Genomic DNA, 17,244 nt, shown 5'->3' with positions numbered 1-17,244 from the left:
ATTCTGAGCCTAGATGGTCATTACCTTAAGTGCCTTGGGCATATTGTCAAGCCTTTATAATGAAAATTTGCAAACATCCTTTATATAGTAGCATTCTGCAAATGGTTAACCCATCCATTTATGCTCATTTCATCCTAAGAAATACAGCCCCCCAAATCTGGAAGTATCTTACTCTAGACTCCTATATGCTAAATACAAGTATCAAAAGTGGTAAAGTTTCACTGGCTTCTTCAACCTGAATTAAACAGAAGAATTGCATGTGTGATTGTAATTCATATAAGCCAACTGTGTTATTTGGCATGGCTCTTCACTAAAGCAGCAAGCACTGATTGGAAGTATGCTGTGTTTTTTGGAATTAAAAAATGTTTTCATTAAAAAATGAGTACATAATTGAAAAGCCAACATGATTGCTGTTCACTATATCCTTTTGGCAATATTCTATGAAAATAATCCAAGTCTATATGTAACAGCTTTCAGAAAATGTTATATTGCTAAGTCTCAAAAAAAATGCTAATAAGCCATGACCACAATTAAATGGAATGCATGAAATAGGAAGCTTAAGAGACCAGGCTGGCCACAGTGGCTCACACCTGTAATCTCAGCACTTTGGGAGGCCAAGGTGGGAGGATTGCTTGAGGGCAGGAGTTCGAGATCAGCCTAGGTGACATAGTGAGATCCTGCCCCTATTTATAAAATAAAAATTTTTAAAAAGGGGGGAAAAAAAAGATACCAGAAGAGCAGGACTCCATCTCAAAAAACAACAACAACAACAACAAAAAGATACCAGAAGCATTTATGAGTCAAAAGCAGAAGCATCTTCTAGTGAACTCAGTGAGAATGACCAACTATTTTAAGTATTCAAGGCTTGCAAGCTATTCTTACTTTGCTACTAGAGGCCATGTTTCACAGAACCCTGCCCAACCTCAATGATAATAATGTCTAAAATTTATTGAGTATTTGGTATATGTCAGTTACTGTATTAAACACTTTCCAAAGATTATTTCATTTGCATTTTCAGAACTGGCCAATGAGATTGGTGTTATTATTAGTGTGAACTTTATAAATTACTAATCTCTCTAAGCCAACGTCAAGGCTCAGAGAAATGAGTAATTTTCCAAAAAGTTACACCAAAAGTAATTGGTGGAGTTGGGATTTGAACCCACACTCCAGGATCCATGTGCTGACCGAATACTGCAAGTGCCACACTTGCATACCTTATTAAATGTATAAGAGGATGTTTAAGGTTCTCTTGTAGGTGACAAGAGATACCTAGGGTAGGATTTTTTTTGGTAGTGTCTTTACTGTGATCTGTTGGCATTCGTGCCAGTTAAATACATGTCATATTTTATAAATTCAAAGAAAATGGCTGTGGTGTAATTGGAGGCACTTTGTGATAAGAAGAGTTAAAGCCTGTCAACGTGATACAGGGTGGAGAAGTTTTATTCATTCATACATTCAGTACAAAGTTTTTGATAAAATAGATATGCCAAGTGATGTGGAGAAGAGAAGGAAATGTCTTTGTCCCTGCTTTTTTTCTGTTAAGGAATTTGCCATTTGGAAGTGTGTATGTTGAGAAGATGGAGAGCATAGTGGTCAAGAATGTGGGCCCTGGAGTTCTTGTACTTTAGTATTTGGCTTTTGTGAACATTTTAATTTTGATAATTTTTCTGAAACAACTGATAGAGAGGAAAATCACTCTTTATAAACCAGGATGAGAGGAGAATCATAGTGGGTGTTTTGTATGCAGAAGGCTAAATGTTCAGAGGAGGGAGAATTTACTCTGCCCAGGCTGACTCTTCCCAAGGACAGTGAGCCTGATGTGAATGGGCAGTGAGGTTTCTGTGCTGTGGCAGGGCACCAGCAGCGTAGTGAAAGAGAAGTGTGAGCATAGAGCCACAGTGCAGGGAAAGCTGGGCGCATACATGGGGAATGTTTTTGTGTGTGTGTGGTTTTTTGGGGTTTTTTTTCTGAGACAGAGGCCCGCTCTGTCGCCCAGGCAGGAGTGCAGTGGTGTGATCTCAGCTTACTGCAATCTCTGCCTCCCGCGTTCAAGCGATTCTCCTGCCTTAGTCTCCCAAGTAGCTGGGACTATAGGTGAGTGCCACCATGCCCAGCTAATATTTGTGTTTTTAGTAGAGATGGGGTTTCACCATGTTGGCCAGGCTGGTCTCCAATTCCTGACCTCAGGCGATCCTCCCACCTCGGCCTCCCAAAGTACTGGGATTACAGGTGTGAGCCACCGTGCACGGCCTAGGGAATGTTAATTGTCCCACTTTCCCATTTGGGTGGAGCATCAGGCCGTCCATGGAGGAGAATGGTAGGAAATAAGACTGAGAGGTTGGGGCCTCCAATATCAGGCGAAGTATTTGGAATGGGGTCAGGACATCAGCTCTGAGTGTTGAGATGAGAAGCAGGAAGACCCCAGAGGACCTCCTCAGATTCAGCCAGGCCTGAAGCAGTGGGGCCCGAGGCAGGGTAGAGCAGTAGGAATGGAAGGAAGAGATGCATAGGACAGGGAAGAATTTGGCAGCATTGTAGTAACTGTCCCTATTTATAAAATGAAAATTTTTAAAAAGGAAAAAAATAAGATGCCAGAAGCATTTATGAGTCTAAAGCAGAAGCAACTTCCAGTGACCTCAGTGAGAATGACCAACTATTTTAAGTATTCAAGACTTGCAAGCTATTCTTACTTTGCTACTAGAGGCCGTGTTTCACAGAACCCAGCAGTGGAGACTGTTGCATGTGGAAAGCAAAGAGGATGAGGCAAGGATGTTGCATGTGGAAAACAAAGGAGGAGGAGGCAAGGATGACAGGTTTTAAGCCTGGATGACAAGGAGCATCGGGGTGCCAGTCAGGGAGCTCACAGGTCTGGAGGAGAAGAAGGTAGAGGGAGAAGATTGGTTGGCCCCGCCGTGTTCATCTTAAGTTGTCAGTGGAGCATCCAGCTGGTAATGATAATAATAATCAGAGGTCACCTAGAGAAGAAACGTCGGGGCTGGAAACAGATGTGAGCTGGCAGCATCAAAATGAGTACTGAAGTATCAGAAGCAGACAAATTGATTTTGATCTATATACTCTACTCCACAAAACTTTAGATTTTCATCTCCTCGGATAGTCAACCAGTTCCATACTCATGTAATCTAGGCATACTCTGGAGTTATTGCAGGTTTGGTTCCAGACCACTGCAATAAAGTGAGTCAAAGTTTTTGGTTTCCTCATGCATATAAAAGTTATGTTTATATTATACTTTAGTTTATTGTGTGCCAATAACATTATGTCTAAAAAAAATGTATATACCTTAATTAAGAAATGCTTTATGGCTAAAAAAAATACTAATGATTATCTAAGCCTCCAGTGAGTTGTAATCTTGTTGCTGGCGAAGGCTCTTGCCTTAGTGTTGATTACTGTGATTGATTTAGAGTGGTGGTTGCTGAAGTTTGGGGTGACTGTAGTAGATTTTGTAAAATAAGACACCAAGGAGGTTTGCTGCTTCAGGTGACTTCCTTTCATGAAGATTTCTCTGCAGCATGCAGTACTGTTGAGATGTAGCAATTCGGTCACAACTTCAGGCTCCACTTCTAATCCTAGGTCCCTTGCTATTTCTACCACATCTGCAGTTACTTCCTCCACTAAAGTTTCAAACCCCTGAAAGTCATCCATGAGTCATTAACGTCTTCCAAACTCTTGTTAATGTTGATAATCCAACCTCCTGCCATGAATCACAAATGTTCTTAATGGCATCTAGAAGGTTTTCAATTTACTTTGACCAGATCCGTCAGAAGACTCACAATCTATGGCAGCTATTGCCTTACAAAATATATTTCTTAACAAGACTTGAAAGTTGAAATTACTCCTTGATCCATGGGCTGCAAAAAGGATGTTGTGTTAGCAGGCATGAAAGCATTAATCTCCTTGTATATCTCCATCAGAGCTGTTGGGTGGTGACTATGTGCATTGTCACTGAGTGATAATATTTTGAAAGGAATCTTTTTTATCTGAGCACTATTGAGTAGGTCTCAACAGTGGGCTTAAAATATTCAGTAAACCATGATGTAAACAGAAGTGCTGTCATCCAGGCTTTGTTGTTCCATTTATAGGGCATAGGTTGATTTAGCATCATTCCTAAAGGCCCTACGATTTTCAGAATGGTAAATGAGCATTTAATTCAACTTAAAGTCACTGGCTGCATTAACCCCTAGCAAGAGAGTCAGCCTGTCCTTTGAAGCTTTGAAACCAGGTATTGACTTCTCCTCTCCAGCTATGAAAGTCCTAGATGACATCTTCTTCCAATAGAAGACTGTTTTGTCTCCATTAAAAGTCTATTGTTTTTTGTAGCCACATTTATCAATTATCTTAGCTAGATCTCCTGGATAACTTGCTGCAGCTCCTCCATCAGCACTTTCTGCTTTATCTTGAACCTCATGAACCAGCCTCTGCTAGCTTCAAGTATTTTTTCTGCAGCTTCCTCACTTCTCTTGGCCTTAATTGAATTGAAGAGAGTTAGGGCCTTGCTCTGGATTGACTTTGGCTTAAGGGAATGTTGTGGCTGGTTTGATCTTCTATCCAGACCACTAAAACTTTCTCCATATCAGCAACAAGGCTGTTTCACACTATTTATTATTATCATTATTATTATTTTAGAGATGGGGTCTTGCTATGTTTCCTAGGGTGGTCTCAAACTCCCAGGCTCAAGCAGTCCTGCTTTGGCCTCCCAAAGCACTGGGATTATAGGCATGAGTCACTGCTCCCAGCCCAGCTGTTTCACCTTTTTATCATTCATGTGTTCACTGGAGTAGCACTTTTAACTTCCTTCAAGAACTTTTCTTTGCATTCACAACTTGGTGGTTTGGCATCAGAAGCCTAACTTTTGGCTTATCTCAGCTTTTGACATTCTTTCCTTGCTAAGCTTAATCACTTCTAGCTTTTGATTTAAAGTGAGAGACATGTAACTCTTCATTTGACCACTTATAGGCCATTGTAGGGTTACTAATTAGTCTAATTTCAATATTGTAGTGTCTCGGGGAATAGGGAGACCCATAGAGAGGGAGAGAGACAGGGGAATGGCTGGTCAATGGAGCAGTAAGAATACACACAATGTTGATTGAGGAAGTTCTTTATCTTACATGGGCACAGATTGAGGCACCGTAAAACTATTATATAGTAGTAATATCAGAGATCACAGATCACCATAACAGATATAATAATTTAAAAGTTTTAAATATTGTAAGAATTACAAGAATGTGATCTAGAGACACAAGGTGAACACATGCTGATGGAAAAATATGCTTGACATGGTGTTGCCACAAACTCAGTATGTAAAAAACATAATGTCTGCAGAGTGCAATAAAGTGAGATGGGCCTGTAACATGAATAATTTATTAGGTGTGTATAGTCTTACCATTTATAAAGCATTTTCACATTTATTTAATAATTATTACATTTTATACCCATTTAATGACTCAGAAAAATCAAGGCTCAGAGATTTAGTGAGTCAAGATGACAGAGGTGATCAGGTGGCAGATGCCATTCTCAACCAAAAACTTCTCTTTACCAATTCATTGCTTTTTTTTTTTTTTTTTTTCTTGAGATGGAGTCTTGCTCTGTCGCCCAGGCTGGAGTGCAGTGGTGCGATCTTGGATTACTGCAACCTCCGCCTTGCGGGTTCAAGCTATTCTCCTGCCTCAGCCTCCTGAGTAGCTGGGATTACAGGCGCGTGCCACCATGCCTGGCTCATTTTTGTATTTTTAGTAGAGACGGGGTTTCACCATGTTGGTCAGGCTGGTCTTAAATACCTGATCTCGTGATCCCCCTGCCTCGGCCTCCCAAAGTGCTGGGATTACAGGCGTGAGCCACCACACCCGGCCTGCATTTTTAAAATTATAATACTGTAGCCTTTTTGTTGAGGGAAAAATACGTAAAATATTTGACAGCCTTAAAATATCTAAAACTCAAGGCTGGATGTGGTGACTCATGCCTGTAATTCCAGCACTTTGGGAGGCCCAGGCAGATGGATCACTTGAGTCCAGGAGTTCAAGACCAGCCTGGGCAACATGGTGAAACCTCATCTCTAAAAAAAATCAAAAAATTAGCCAGGCATAGTGGCACGCCTGTAGTCCCAGCTACTTGGGAGGCTGAGGTGAGGGGATCACCTGACCCCAGGAGATTAAGGCTGCAGTGAGCCGTGATTACACCACTGCACTCCAGCCAGAGTGAGACTCTGTCTTAAAAAATAAATAAAAATGAAAATAAAACCCCTGAAATTCCATTTTAAAAAAGAAAAGTTTGAAATTCATCTTTATTGGTACTAATTTGACAGATGCTTTTCTAACAAAATATTTCCAAGAAGTTCAAAGATGTTGACTTTCCTTTGAATAGTTGGTTGTCTTCAGGTTGAGCATAAGATTCGTTATATCTCAGTTATTAAATAAATGAATGTTTTCTAATTTTTCTTCATTTTTTTCCCTTTTTCCGTAAAGATGTAGCCATAGCTGTAACGTATAACCATGATGGGTCTTATAGCATGCAGGTAAGCCTTATTGGTTTTGTTCTACAGTGCAGAGCTGAATCTGACCTCTTTTATACTGAATAGGGTATTTTTTCACTCTCTGGTTTCTCTTAAGCCTTTGACTATTATGACTGTAGTTACGAGAATAACTTATGCTTTTATTTCAGACCCAATTTGGGGAAATTACCCCCATACAGTTTCTAACTGATTGTTTACTCAGTTGGGCTGTTATTCCTTTAAGAATAAAAACTTGGCAAAAAGTAAAAGCTTGAATCAGACATTCACAAGCCCCTAAAGTATGTGCATGTATTTACATCAAAAGCAGCAGTTCTCTCAAATTTTTTGTCTCAGGAACCCTGTACACTCTTTAAAATACCCACCAGAGCACTTTTGTTTGTGTTAATTATATCTCTTGATATTTACCATTTAGACAATTTAACTGAGAAGAACTAATTTATTATTAGTTTTTAATTGTGGTGAAATACACATAATATAGAATTTACCATTTTAACTATTTGCATTCAGTGCATTCAAGTTGTTATGTAACCATCACAACCATCCATCTCCAGAACTTCTTTCTTCTTGTGAAACTAGAATTCTGTACTCACTGATTAAACAGTTACACTCCATTCCTTCTTCCCCCATCCCCTGAGAACCACGATTCTACTCTCTGTCTCTATGAATTTGACTATTCTAGGTACCTGATAAAAGCGGAATAATGTGGTATTTGTCCTTTTGTAACTGGCTTATTTCACTTGGTACAGTATCTTCAAGGTTCTTCCATGGTGTAGCATATGTGAGAATTTCCTGTTTTTTTGTTTTGTTTTGTTTTGTTTTGTTTTAAGGCTGAAAAATACTCTGTTGTATGTATATACCACATATTCATTATCCATTCAGCCATTAATGAACATTCAGGTTGTTTCTAGCTTTTGGCTATTGTGAATAATGCTGCTATGAACAGGGGTGTACAAATACTTCTTTAAGACTCTGTTTTTTGTCCTTTTGGGTATATATCCAGTAGTGGAATTGCTAGATCATATGGTGATTCTGATTCTTTGAGAAACCACCATAGTGTTTTCCATCGCAGCTGCAGCGGTTTGCAGTCCCATCAACAGTACACAGTGGCTCCAGTCTTTTCACATCCTTGCCACTATTTATTATTTTCTGGGGTTTTATTTTTTTGTTTTATAATAGCAATACTAATGAGTGTGAGGTAGTAGTATCTCACCGTGACTTTGACTTGCATTTCCATAATGACTAATGATGTTGAGCATCTTTTCATGTACTTATTGGCCATTTGTATATCTTGTTAGAAAAATCTGTATTCGAGTCCTCTGCCAATTTCTTAATCTGGTTGTTTTATCGTTGTTGTTGAGTTGTAGGATAAATCGAAAAAAATTTAAAACCTAATCACAAGTACACATTCCATTAGCCATCACAGTGATAACATTATCACACGTTCAGTAGCCTCTCGAAAATTCCGTTGTGTACTTATGAGAGAATGAGGTTATAAAAAACAATACCTTAATCTTTTTTTTTTTTTTTTTTTGGAGATGGAGTTATGCTCTTGTTGCCCAGGCTGGAGTGCAATGGCGTGATCTCAGCTCACCACCACCCCTGCCTCCCGGGTTCAAGTGATTCTCCTGCCTCAGCCTCCCAAGTAACTGGGATAACAGGCATGCGCCACCATGCCTGGCTAGTTTTGTGTTTTCAGTAGAGACAGGGTTTCACCATATTGGTCAGGCTGGTCTCAAACTCCCAACCTCTCAGGTGATCCGCCCACCTCCGCCTCCCAAAGTGCTGGGATTATGGGCATGAGCCATCACACCTGGCCTTCTTAGTCTTGTTATGATTTGTGGATGCCCTAAAAGGGTATTAGGGACCCCAAGGAACACACAGGTCATATTTTGAGAACCTCTAGTGTAAAGTTCATGGTAATCCTCAATTAGAAGAAGACCATTACATTGGCAAAATGGAATGCTTAAATGGTTTTTAAAAAGTGGGAATTCAATCAAATTCCTATAGTAAGGTACAACTTCAGGAAATAGAATAACTCATTTTTAATATGAGCTAAGAGATGTCAAATCCTGCAGAATAGATTTGTCAGTGATATGAGGCCGGGCGTGGTGGCTCAAGCCTGTAATCCCAGCACTTTGGGAGGCCGAGACGGGCGGATTACAAGGTCAGGAGATCGAGACCATCCTGGCTAACCCCGTGAAACCCCGTCTCTACTAAAAAATACAAAAAAAACTAGCCGGGCGAGGTGGCGGGCGCCTGCAGTCCCAGCTACTCGGGAGGCTGAGGCAGGAGAATGGCGTAAACCTGGGAGGCGAAGCTTGCAGTGAGCTGAGATCCGGCCACTGCACTCCAGCCTGGGTGACAGAGTGAGACTCCGTCTCAAAAAAAAAAAAAAAAAAAAAAAAAAAGATTTGTCAGTGATATGTATTAGACCTCCCAACACTTTGAGACACATTGATTTTCTTTCTCTGAGATTCAGAAAAACCATGGAAAGTCTGCCTACTTGGGTATAAGGGCTATAATTCATATTAATGCCTCTGGTTTGAGATAATTTCTTGTCCTATGGTAGCTGGTAAAGTAGATTGCCAATTTGTTCTTATCTGCTCATGGAACTACATTCACAATTTTAAAATGTGTTTTCATGAATCTTTAAACAAAACAGTTTCCAATCTAACCTTTGTCCTAAGAATTCCACAAACATTCAAATGGCTGTTTTAGTAGGTTACAAAGCATAGTAAAATGTCATATTTAACTTAGGATAGATGAGAACCAATGTATAAATATTGCAGTATGACCTATTTCACCTTAGTCTACGTAATATATTTGAAAAGAATAGCCATTTAACTTCTACACTAGCATTATGGGAATTGAAATGAAGACTATAGAGAGAAGATTTAAATGGAGTTTTTACCTAAGGGAAATTTTAAAACAGAAAGGTTCCATGTCCTTTTATCAGCTTCCTTGAAACATTGTGAACTTTGTTCTTTGGCGTATGGTCTCTTAAAGTGAGAAAATTATGGCCAATCTCCAGCTAATTTATGTTCTTAAATCATAACTGAAACCCATGAATTGGGCCTATGTGTTGATAAAAGAATATCATCTAATTATGTGGTTCTGGCTTTTTTTTGGTGACTGACTTTGGCACAGGAAAACTAAATTTGACTTCAAATACTCAGAAATAATTTTGTATTACAAACGTAATATATGCAAATGAATTTTAATAATTTTGCATAACTTGATTTGTATTTTTGTTTCATATTTTTAGTGCTATCTTTATATATTTACATGAACCTTAATCTATAGCATTATGGATAAGTTATATAACTTTTTTTCCCCTTTTAATTATCTTCCTGTCATTTCTATATGAAGTATCTTGGTTAGGAATAGGGGAAAAGTTCCATGACTTTTTAAAATATATATATATGTTTAAGACGTATTTTATGTTTTAAAACTACCAATAGTGAAGAATTGATTCTGATCTTATTAATTCTGTAGGGTTGTTCATTTATTTTAAAGATCTTATTTTCATTTTTTTCAGATTGAAGATAAAACTTTCCAGGTCCTTGGCGATCTTTACAGCGAGGAAGACTGCACTTACCTGAAATGTTCTGTTAATGGAGTTGCTAGTAAAGCTAAGTTGATTATCCTGGAAAACACTATTTACCTATTTTCCAAGGTAATGTGTCTTCTTTATAATATCACTCCTGGGGCATGGGAAAAAACTGTTTGGCCCGAGACATTTCACTGAAAGAGATTAGAAAGATCCAGCTTCCTTCGACCATTGCTGTGACCCTTTTCCCTCAGTTTCCCTCGCCATTCTGTGTTTCTTTGCCGAATTCCTGCCCTCTCTAGTTTCCCATTCACTTCTCTCATTCACACAGATGCTCATTGATAGACACATATCCATTTTCTTCCTGAATTCTGAAACAAATCCTTACATTTTCTTTGTCAGAGAGTATCTCCCTGCTCAGTGGGTGTTATTGTCTCAGGGCTTTGATGTCTGAACACTTTTCCCCACCCACCATCACCCTGACAACTGGAATCCTGGTGACTTTGGAGGAGGTGACCACTGAGAGAGGAGTCTGTGGACCAGATGTTCCTTGTGGGGAAGGTGGACAGTAGGAAGGTGGATGGCATTAGTGGTGGTCTCTTGACAGTCAGAGCCAAGGCAGGCTTTGCATGGTTTTGGTTAGGAGCCTGCTGGCCAGTGAGTCTGTAACCTTCTGCCTGGGCAGAGGAGGATAATGCATTATCAAATATGCTGTGGCCTCACAGTGCTTTGTGATGAGATTCCTTTGGTAGTCTAGTAAGTAAACTACTATATATGGAGTTGAGGATGATCCCACTTTGCCAGGCATTCCTTTCCATAGCCAATTGTGCTATAGTTATATGATGATAGAGGCAGTATAATGGAATGGTGAAGAGCACAAGTTCTAAAATGTGAAGATGCTTTGGTTCAAATCCTGGCCTTGCCACTTAACAGCCGTGTGACCTTGGCTGTTAAACTCTCTGGGCTTTAGTTCTCCTATCTATAAACAGTAATAATAACAGCAATAACAGTAATAATAATAGTTGCAGTGGCTTGTGCCTGTAGTCCCAACACTTTGGGAGGCCACGGCAAGCAGATTGCTTGAGACCAGGAGTTTGAGACCAGTCTGGGTAACATAGTGAGACCCCATCTCTACAAAAAATTTTAAACATTAGCCAGGCGTGGTGGTGTGTGCCTGTAATCCTAGCTACCCAGGAGGCTAATGCAGGATTATTAATAGGCTTAGGAGTTCAAGGTTGCAGTGAGCTATGATTGTGCCACTGTATTCCAGCCTGGGTGGCAGAGCAAGACCCTGCCTCTAAAAAATATTAATAATAGTACCTTCCTCATAGAGTTGTTGTGATGATTAATGATATAATATATGTGTGTTAAAACCAATTTCTAGCATACTGAGCATCTGAGAGTGGGGGTGCTACTGAAAATGGCTACCAGACAGTGGCTACTTGTTGTCTACAGTTAATGCTTTATTTTTATTTTATTTTTTGAGATGGAGTCTCGCTCTGACACCCAGGCTGGAGTGCAGTGGCGCAATCTCGGCTCACTGCAAGCTCCACCTCCCGGGTTCACTGCATTCTCCTGCCTCGGCCTCCCGAGTAGTTGAGACTGCGGGCGCCTGCCACGTCGCCCGGCTAATTGTTTGTATTTTTTAGTAGAGACGGGGTTTCACCGTGTTAGCCAGGATAGTCTTGATCTCCTGACCTCATGATCCACCCGCCTCGGCCTCCTAAAGTGCTGGGATTACAGGCGTGAGCCACGGCACCTGGCCTAAATCTTTTAATATACTGTGAGGCATGTATACCGTTACCTCTTTACAGTTGGAAACCAAGGCTGAGAGGGGTTTAATAATTTGCTCAAGGTCATAAAGCTAGATTAGAACCCTGGTATTAATGGTGACTAATTTTTGTGTGTGTATGTGTGAGTCAGAGTCTCTGTCACCCAGGCTGGAGTGTAGTGGCGTAGTCTCAGCTCACTACAGCCTCTACCTCCCAGGTTCAAGTGATCCTCCTGCCTCAGCTCCCGAATAGCTGGGACTATAGGCGCGTACCACCACACTGGGCTGATTTTTGTATTTTTTGTAGAGATGAGGTTTTGCTATGTTGCCCAGGCTTGTCTCAAACTCCTGGACTCAAGCTATCTGCCTGCCTTGGCCTCCCAAAGTGCTGGGATTACAAGTGTGAGCCACTGCGCCCAGCCATGATGACTAATATTTAACAAATAGTGGGAAACAATTACCTCAGGTATGTTAGTAAAAATATAGTGATAGGATCTTGATTCCATTTTCAGTTTGTTTTCTGTTTCTAGGAAGGAAGTATTGAGATTGACATTCCAGTCCCCAAATACTTATCTTCTGTGAGCTCAGAAGGAACTCAGGGAGGCCCCCTAGCTCCTATGACTGGAACCATTGAAAAGGTAATGACATAGCATCTGTAGAGTGTTCAGTAAGTTTTAATACGTGGCTTTGTTGAACTTTGTCATTTATGGCCTTTTCCCTTTCTAAACCTTGCCCACTGGCAAGCATCCACTTCACAAAAACAAGAGGATCTATTACAGATTCAAATGTTTTATCACAGTCCTCTCTGAAAATACCCATTTACCTCATTTATGAAAAAGACTGCTGTTTTTGAAGGCAGGCATTTGCATCAAAGTACAAATAATCTAAATTGTCTTTTTATGATTAAAACTGAGCATTCATTAAGCATTATTCAAAAAAGCTGGTTTTGAATGTTAAATTTAATAGCAACAAATTTTTCATGAAATAGTGACATTTTCTTTAGTGTACATAGTTGCATCTGTGTTAATGTAAAAGGCTGGTATCGGTGAAGAACGATACGGTTTTGTGTTGAATGCAGTGTATAATTCACAGTTGCAATCCATACTGTCTAAGTCAGTTCGGGCTGCTAGAACAGAATACCATAGACTGGGTGACTTTTAAACAATAGAAGTTTATTTCTCACGATGCTAGAGGCTGGGAAATCCATCAAAGCACCAGCAGATTAGGTGTCTGGTGAGATTCTACTTACCGATTTCATATACAGCCATTTTTTCTCTGTGTCCTCACGTGGTGGAAAGGACAAGGGACCTCTCTTCAGGCCTCTTTCATAAGGGCACTAATGTCATTCATGAGGTCAGATCCCTCATGACCTAATCACCTTCTAAAGGCCCCACCTCCAAATACCATCATCCTGGAGGTCAGGATTTCAACAAATGAATTCTGGGGGGATATAGACATTTATACCGTAGCACGTATTGATATAACATCAACTGGTGATAGATCAGTATCCGTTGTCTCCTTTTATATACTTGAATACAGTAGAGTCTCCTCAAATCCATTTAAGTCATAAAAACTCAACTGTATATGCTTGAAACAAAAAAAAGAAGAAGAAGAAAATAACTACTTAAATAGCGTGGGTGATTTCAGCCACCATTCTCCTTTGGACATATTTACCCCAAGTGGGTATGAGCTAGGAGACCTGGATCTGCCGTTAGCTCATTGGATTTCATTCCCATGGCCTCTCATAGTGTAGGCATCTCTGCACAACTCTGTTAGTCTCCCACTTAGTAGCCATGTTAACCACAATGAAAGTGAGACCATACAGGATCTATGAGTCCACTCATATGTATACAAAGGAAAACAGAAATCGCTTTCTGGGGTCGCTAATAAGTTTAATTCTGTTGCATGAAGGTTGTTTTCACATTTACTACACAGGACTCTGAAGACTTCAGACACACTTACTATACTTGGCCCTAGACAACCCCAAAACAAGAAAACCAGTCAAGACCCTCATCCCTCTTCCCTGTCTGGTGAAGACATTTAAGTATATTAGTCCTTCCCTACAGTAGGCAATGTGTCTTGTTTCTACATTCTTGAAAAAAATGAAAGGATATCAAAATATATGGAGTATATTCATGTGATTCAAGCAAAACTAAGTGGTTTTGGGGGTGGGGACAGGGGACTAAGCAGTGCTACCCGTCAACGACAGTGCCAGCAATGCCACATTGACCTGTAGGCCTCTGATTTGACCAGTACATTTGACCTGCAGGCCTCTGATTTGACCAGTACATTTGGGCTGCAGGCCTTTGATTTGACCAGTACATTTGGGCTGTAGGCCTTTGATTTGACCAGTACATTTGGGCTATAGGCCTCTGATTCGACCAGTACATTTGGCAGATAGCACAACCACATACTACTTCTGCCTGTAAGTTTATATAACAACTCTATGGACCACAAAGGACCTCTGTGTGTTTTTTTTTTTTTTTCTTTTAATTGATGTATTATTGTGTATATTCGTGGTTTACAACATGTTGTGAGTACATATAGACAGTAAAATGGTTACTGTAATGAAGCAGATTAACATATCTAGGACCTCTGTGTTTTCAAATATTAACCTGTCACACTGAATCTCAAGGTGTTTGTCAAAGCTGGAGACAAAGTGAAAGCGGGAGATTCCCTCATGGTTATGATCGCCATGAAGATGGAGGTAAGGAAATTATGAGTTCAGTTGCTAAGAGGACTTCGGGAGCAATCAGACCTAATTGTTCCTTTGGCTTATTTTGTAACTTAATACCACCTTAAATATGAAGAGCAATGAATTGACAAAGCATTAATTGTAGGAAACAAAACCAAACTATCTTTCTTGTAAAAAGATTTTTATTTTAATTTTGTGAAATTGTACCTGTCATTTCTGATTCTGAAATTAATGAAATTATCAATAGCTTGGAATCAGGTAGTAACCCAACTGAATGTTAACTGTTGGTGTTTTCTAAGGCCGAATCAAGGATACCAGGCATCAGTTTCAAAGTGAAAACCTGAATCAAATTAAATTAGCTGTTTAGGTTTTTAGCCGGTTCAAATGGTAGGTCAGTGATTCTTAGGCTGAATGTTGCAGTCCTTAACTTAGAGTGGTTCAATTAAGGATTTTTCAGCTTGACAATAGTGTAAAACCATACACGTTGAATGTACTCCTCAACTTACATTGAATTTATCTGGACCTGACCCCATTGTAAGTCAAGGAGCATGTGTACAGTCACCAGGGGAGATTTTAAAAACTGCTTCCCCAGACCCATTGAATTGCGATCTCCAGGATAAAGCCCAAGGATCAATACTTTTGAAAGGCCGGGCACAGTGGCTCATGCCTGTAATCCCAGCACTTTGGGAGGCCGAGGCAGGTGGATCATTTGAGGTCAGGAGTTCACAACCAGCTTGGCCAACATGGTGAGACCCCATCTCTATTAAAAATACAAAAATTAGCTGGGCATGGTGGTGCATGCCTGTAATCCCAGCTACTCGGGAGGCTGAGGCAGGAGAATTGCTTGAACCTGGGAGGCAGAAGTTGCAGTGAGCTGAGATCTTGCCACTGCACTCCAGCCTGGGTGACAGAGCAAGACTCTGTCTCAATTTAAAAAAACAAACAACAACAACAAAAAAAACAAGAACAACTGTTGAAAGCTTCCTAGGTGCAATTCTAACATGAAGCTCAAGTTGAGAACTGAGAGCTACACCAGAGCTTCCCAGTCATATCGTTGAATGGTCACTGCTGTGTCCTAGTGTTAATTCCTCTCAACTTGTTACCGTTCTCCCTGTGTGCTGTGATGTTAAAAATAAAAACAACAACAACAAAGTGTTGGAAAGCACTGAGAGACAACAAAACATCAAAGTTGGCTACAGTCTTCATTTTTGGTCTCCCTTTCTTGACTTGGTGTATACTGTCCTCATTAGTATTGCAGCTGTCTTTTGTCCTGTCTTGTGTCTCTGCAGCATACCATAAAGGCTCCAAAGGATGGCACAATAAAGAAAGTGTTCTACAGAGAAGGTGCTCAGGCCAACAGACACACTCCTTTAGTGGAGTTTGAGGAGGAAGAGTCAGACAAAAGGGAATCAGAATAAACTCCAGCAAGGAAATGGCCAATTAAGTAGTGTCTTCTCTCTCCACCAAAAAGAGAAAGTGCCTCCTGCTTTTCTCGGGGTCTCATAAAAAGCAGTTTTACTAAATGATTGTGTGCTTGTGCTGAATGCCTTTCATATTTGAGAATCATGCATTTGGATCACAAATATAATAAATTATCTCAAAATATTTCATACTAATAAAGTTGAATTATTCTTTTTTATTGGAAACCAATGTTTATTTCTGCCTCAAATTTTATACACTGTAGTCTCTTTTAGGAAGGGAGGAAGAGAAAAGGACATTTAATTAAATGAATTACTTTCCAGTTGCTGTTATGAAGAAAACGGGCAGTAACATGTTTCAGAGATGCCCTGGAGTTCAACAACTAAGGTTTTGTCTGGCCAAAAAGTAACTTACTAGGTAGTTTAAAATACATGGATATTAGCTGGGCACAGTGGCTTTCATCTGTAATCCCAGCACTTTGGGAGGCTGAGGCAGGCGGATCACTTGAGTTCAGGAGTTCAAGACCAGCCTGGCCAATATAGTGAAACCCCGTCTCTACAAAAAATAAGCCGTGTGTGGTGGTGTACACCTGTAGCCCCAGCTATTTGGGAGGCTGAGGCGGGAGAATCGCTTGAACCTGGGAGGCAGAGGTTGAGGTAAGTCAAGACCGCACCACTGCACTTCAACCTGGGTGACAAAGTGAGACTCCATCTCAAAACAAATATATAAATATAAATAAGGAAAGACATGGATATTGTTTCTAGTGTTTGTGATTAGAAAGTTTCTATCTAGGTTGCCTCTGCCTTTATTGTACTTTCTAAGCTTATAAAAATACATGTATTTTATATCTATTACATGCTAAAATATATTAATATAAATGTTTGGTAAATTTGAAAAGCATAATTTTACAGAAAAAGATAAGAATTAAAAGCCTGAGCCTGCTGAATACTTTTTTTTTAGAAATACTTTTTTCATTATGAAGAAAAACCATTCAGTTTACTTTTGTCTAGATTCCGTGTTACTTTTACTAACAGATGTGCAGCCTTTTGCATTTTTATATATTCATTGAAGTGTTAAATATTTGTTGAATTGAGTTCTTGTTGAATACATAAGACTATGCTAAATGTTGTGGAAAATACAGAGAAATATAAAAGATGGTCTCCGTACTTTAAGATGCCTATAATTGGGAAAGTAAAACATAATCATGTCTGCTATGATGAGAATGTGTGCCCTATATTTCACGTGTTAAAAACTTAATCCCCAAGTTCGTGTGTTGATTACAGGTA

General features: G+C 39.8%; 1 protein-coding gene across 39 annotated transcripts in view; it reads left to right on the top strand.

The window, feature by feature from the left end:
• The window catches only part of MCCC1 (methylcrotonyl-CoA carboxylase subunit 1), an 82,198-nt gene extending 66,039 nt beyond the window's left edge, over positions 1 to 16,159 (top strand). For all 39 annotated transcript variants that reach the window (XM_077991739.1, XM_077991737.1, XM_077991716.1 and 36 more), the window contains 5 exons: positions 6,477 to 6,526; positions 10,062 to 10,199; positions 12,375 to 12,482; positions 14,480 to 14,551; positions 15,829 to 16,159. In XM_077991739.1, the coding sequence (XP_077847865.1) occupies positions 6,477 to 6,526; positions 10,062 to 10,199; positions 12,375 to 12,482; positions 14,480 to 14,551; positions 15,829 to 15,957 (497 nt within the window). In that variant the 3' untranslated portion in view covers positions 15,958 to 16,159. The remainder of the gene's footprint in view (positions 1 to 6,476; positions 6,527 to 10,061; positions 10,200 to 12,374; positions 12,483 to 14,479; positions 14,552 to 15,828) is intronic.
• Positions 16,160 to 17,244: the final 1,085 nt, after the last annotated feature.

This window comes from Macaca mulatta, chromosome 2 (genome assembly GCF_049350105.2).
Source record: "Macaca mulatta isolate MMU2019108-1 chromosome 2, T2T-MMU8v2.0, whole genome shotgun sequence".
Taxonomy (NCBI): Eukaryota; Metazoa; Chordata; class Mammalia; order Primates; family Cercopithecidae; genus Macaca; species Macaca mulatta.
Note: the sequence above shows the minus strand (reverse complement) of the source record. Positions and strands in the feature narration are given on the sequence as shown.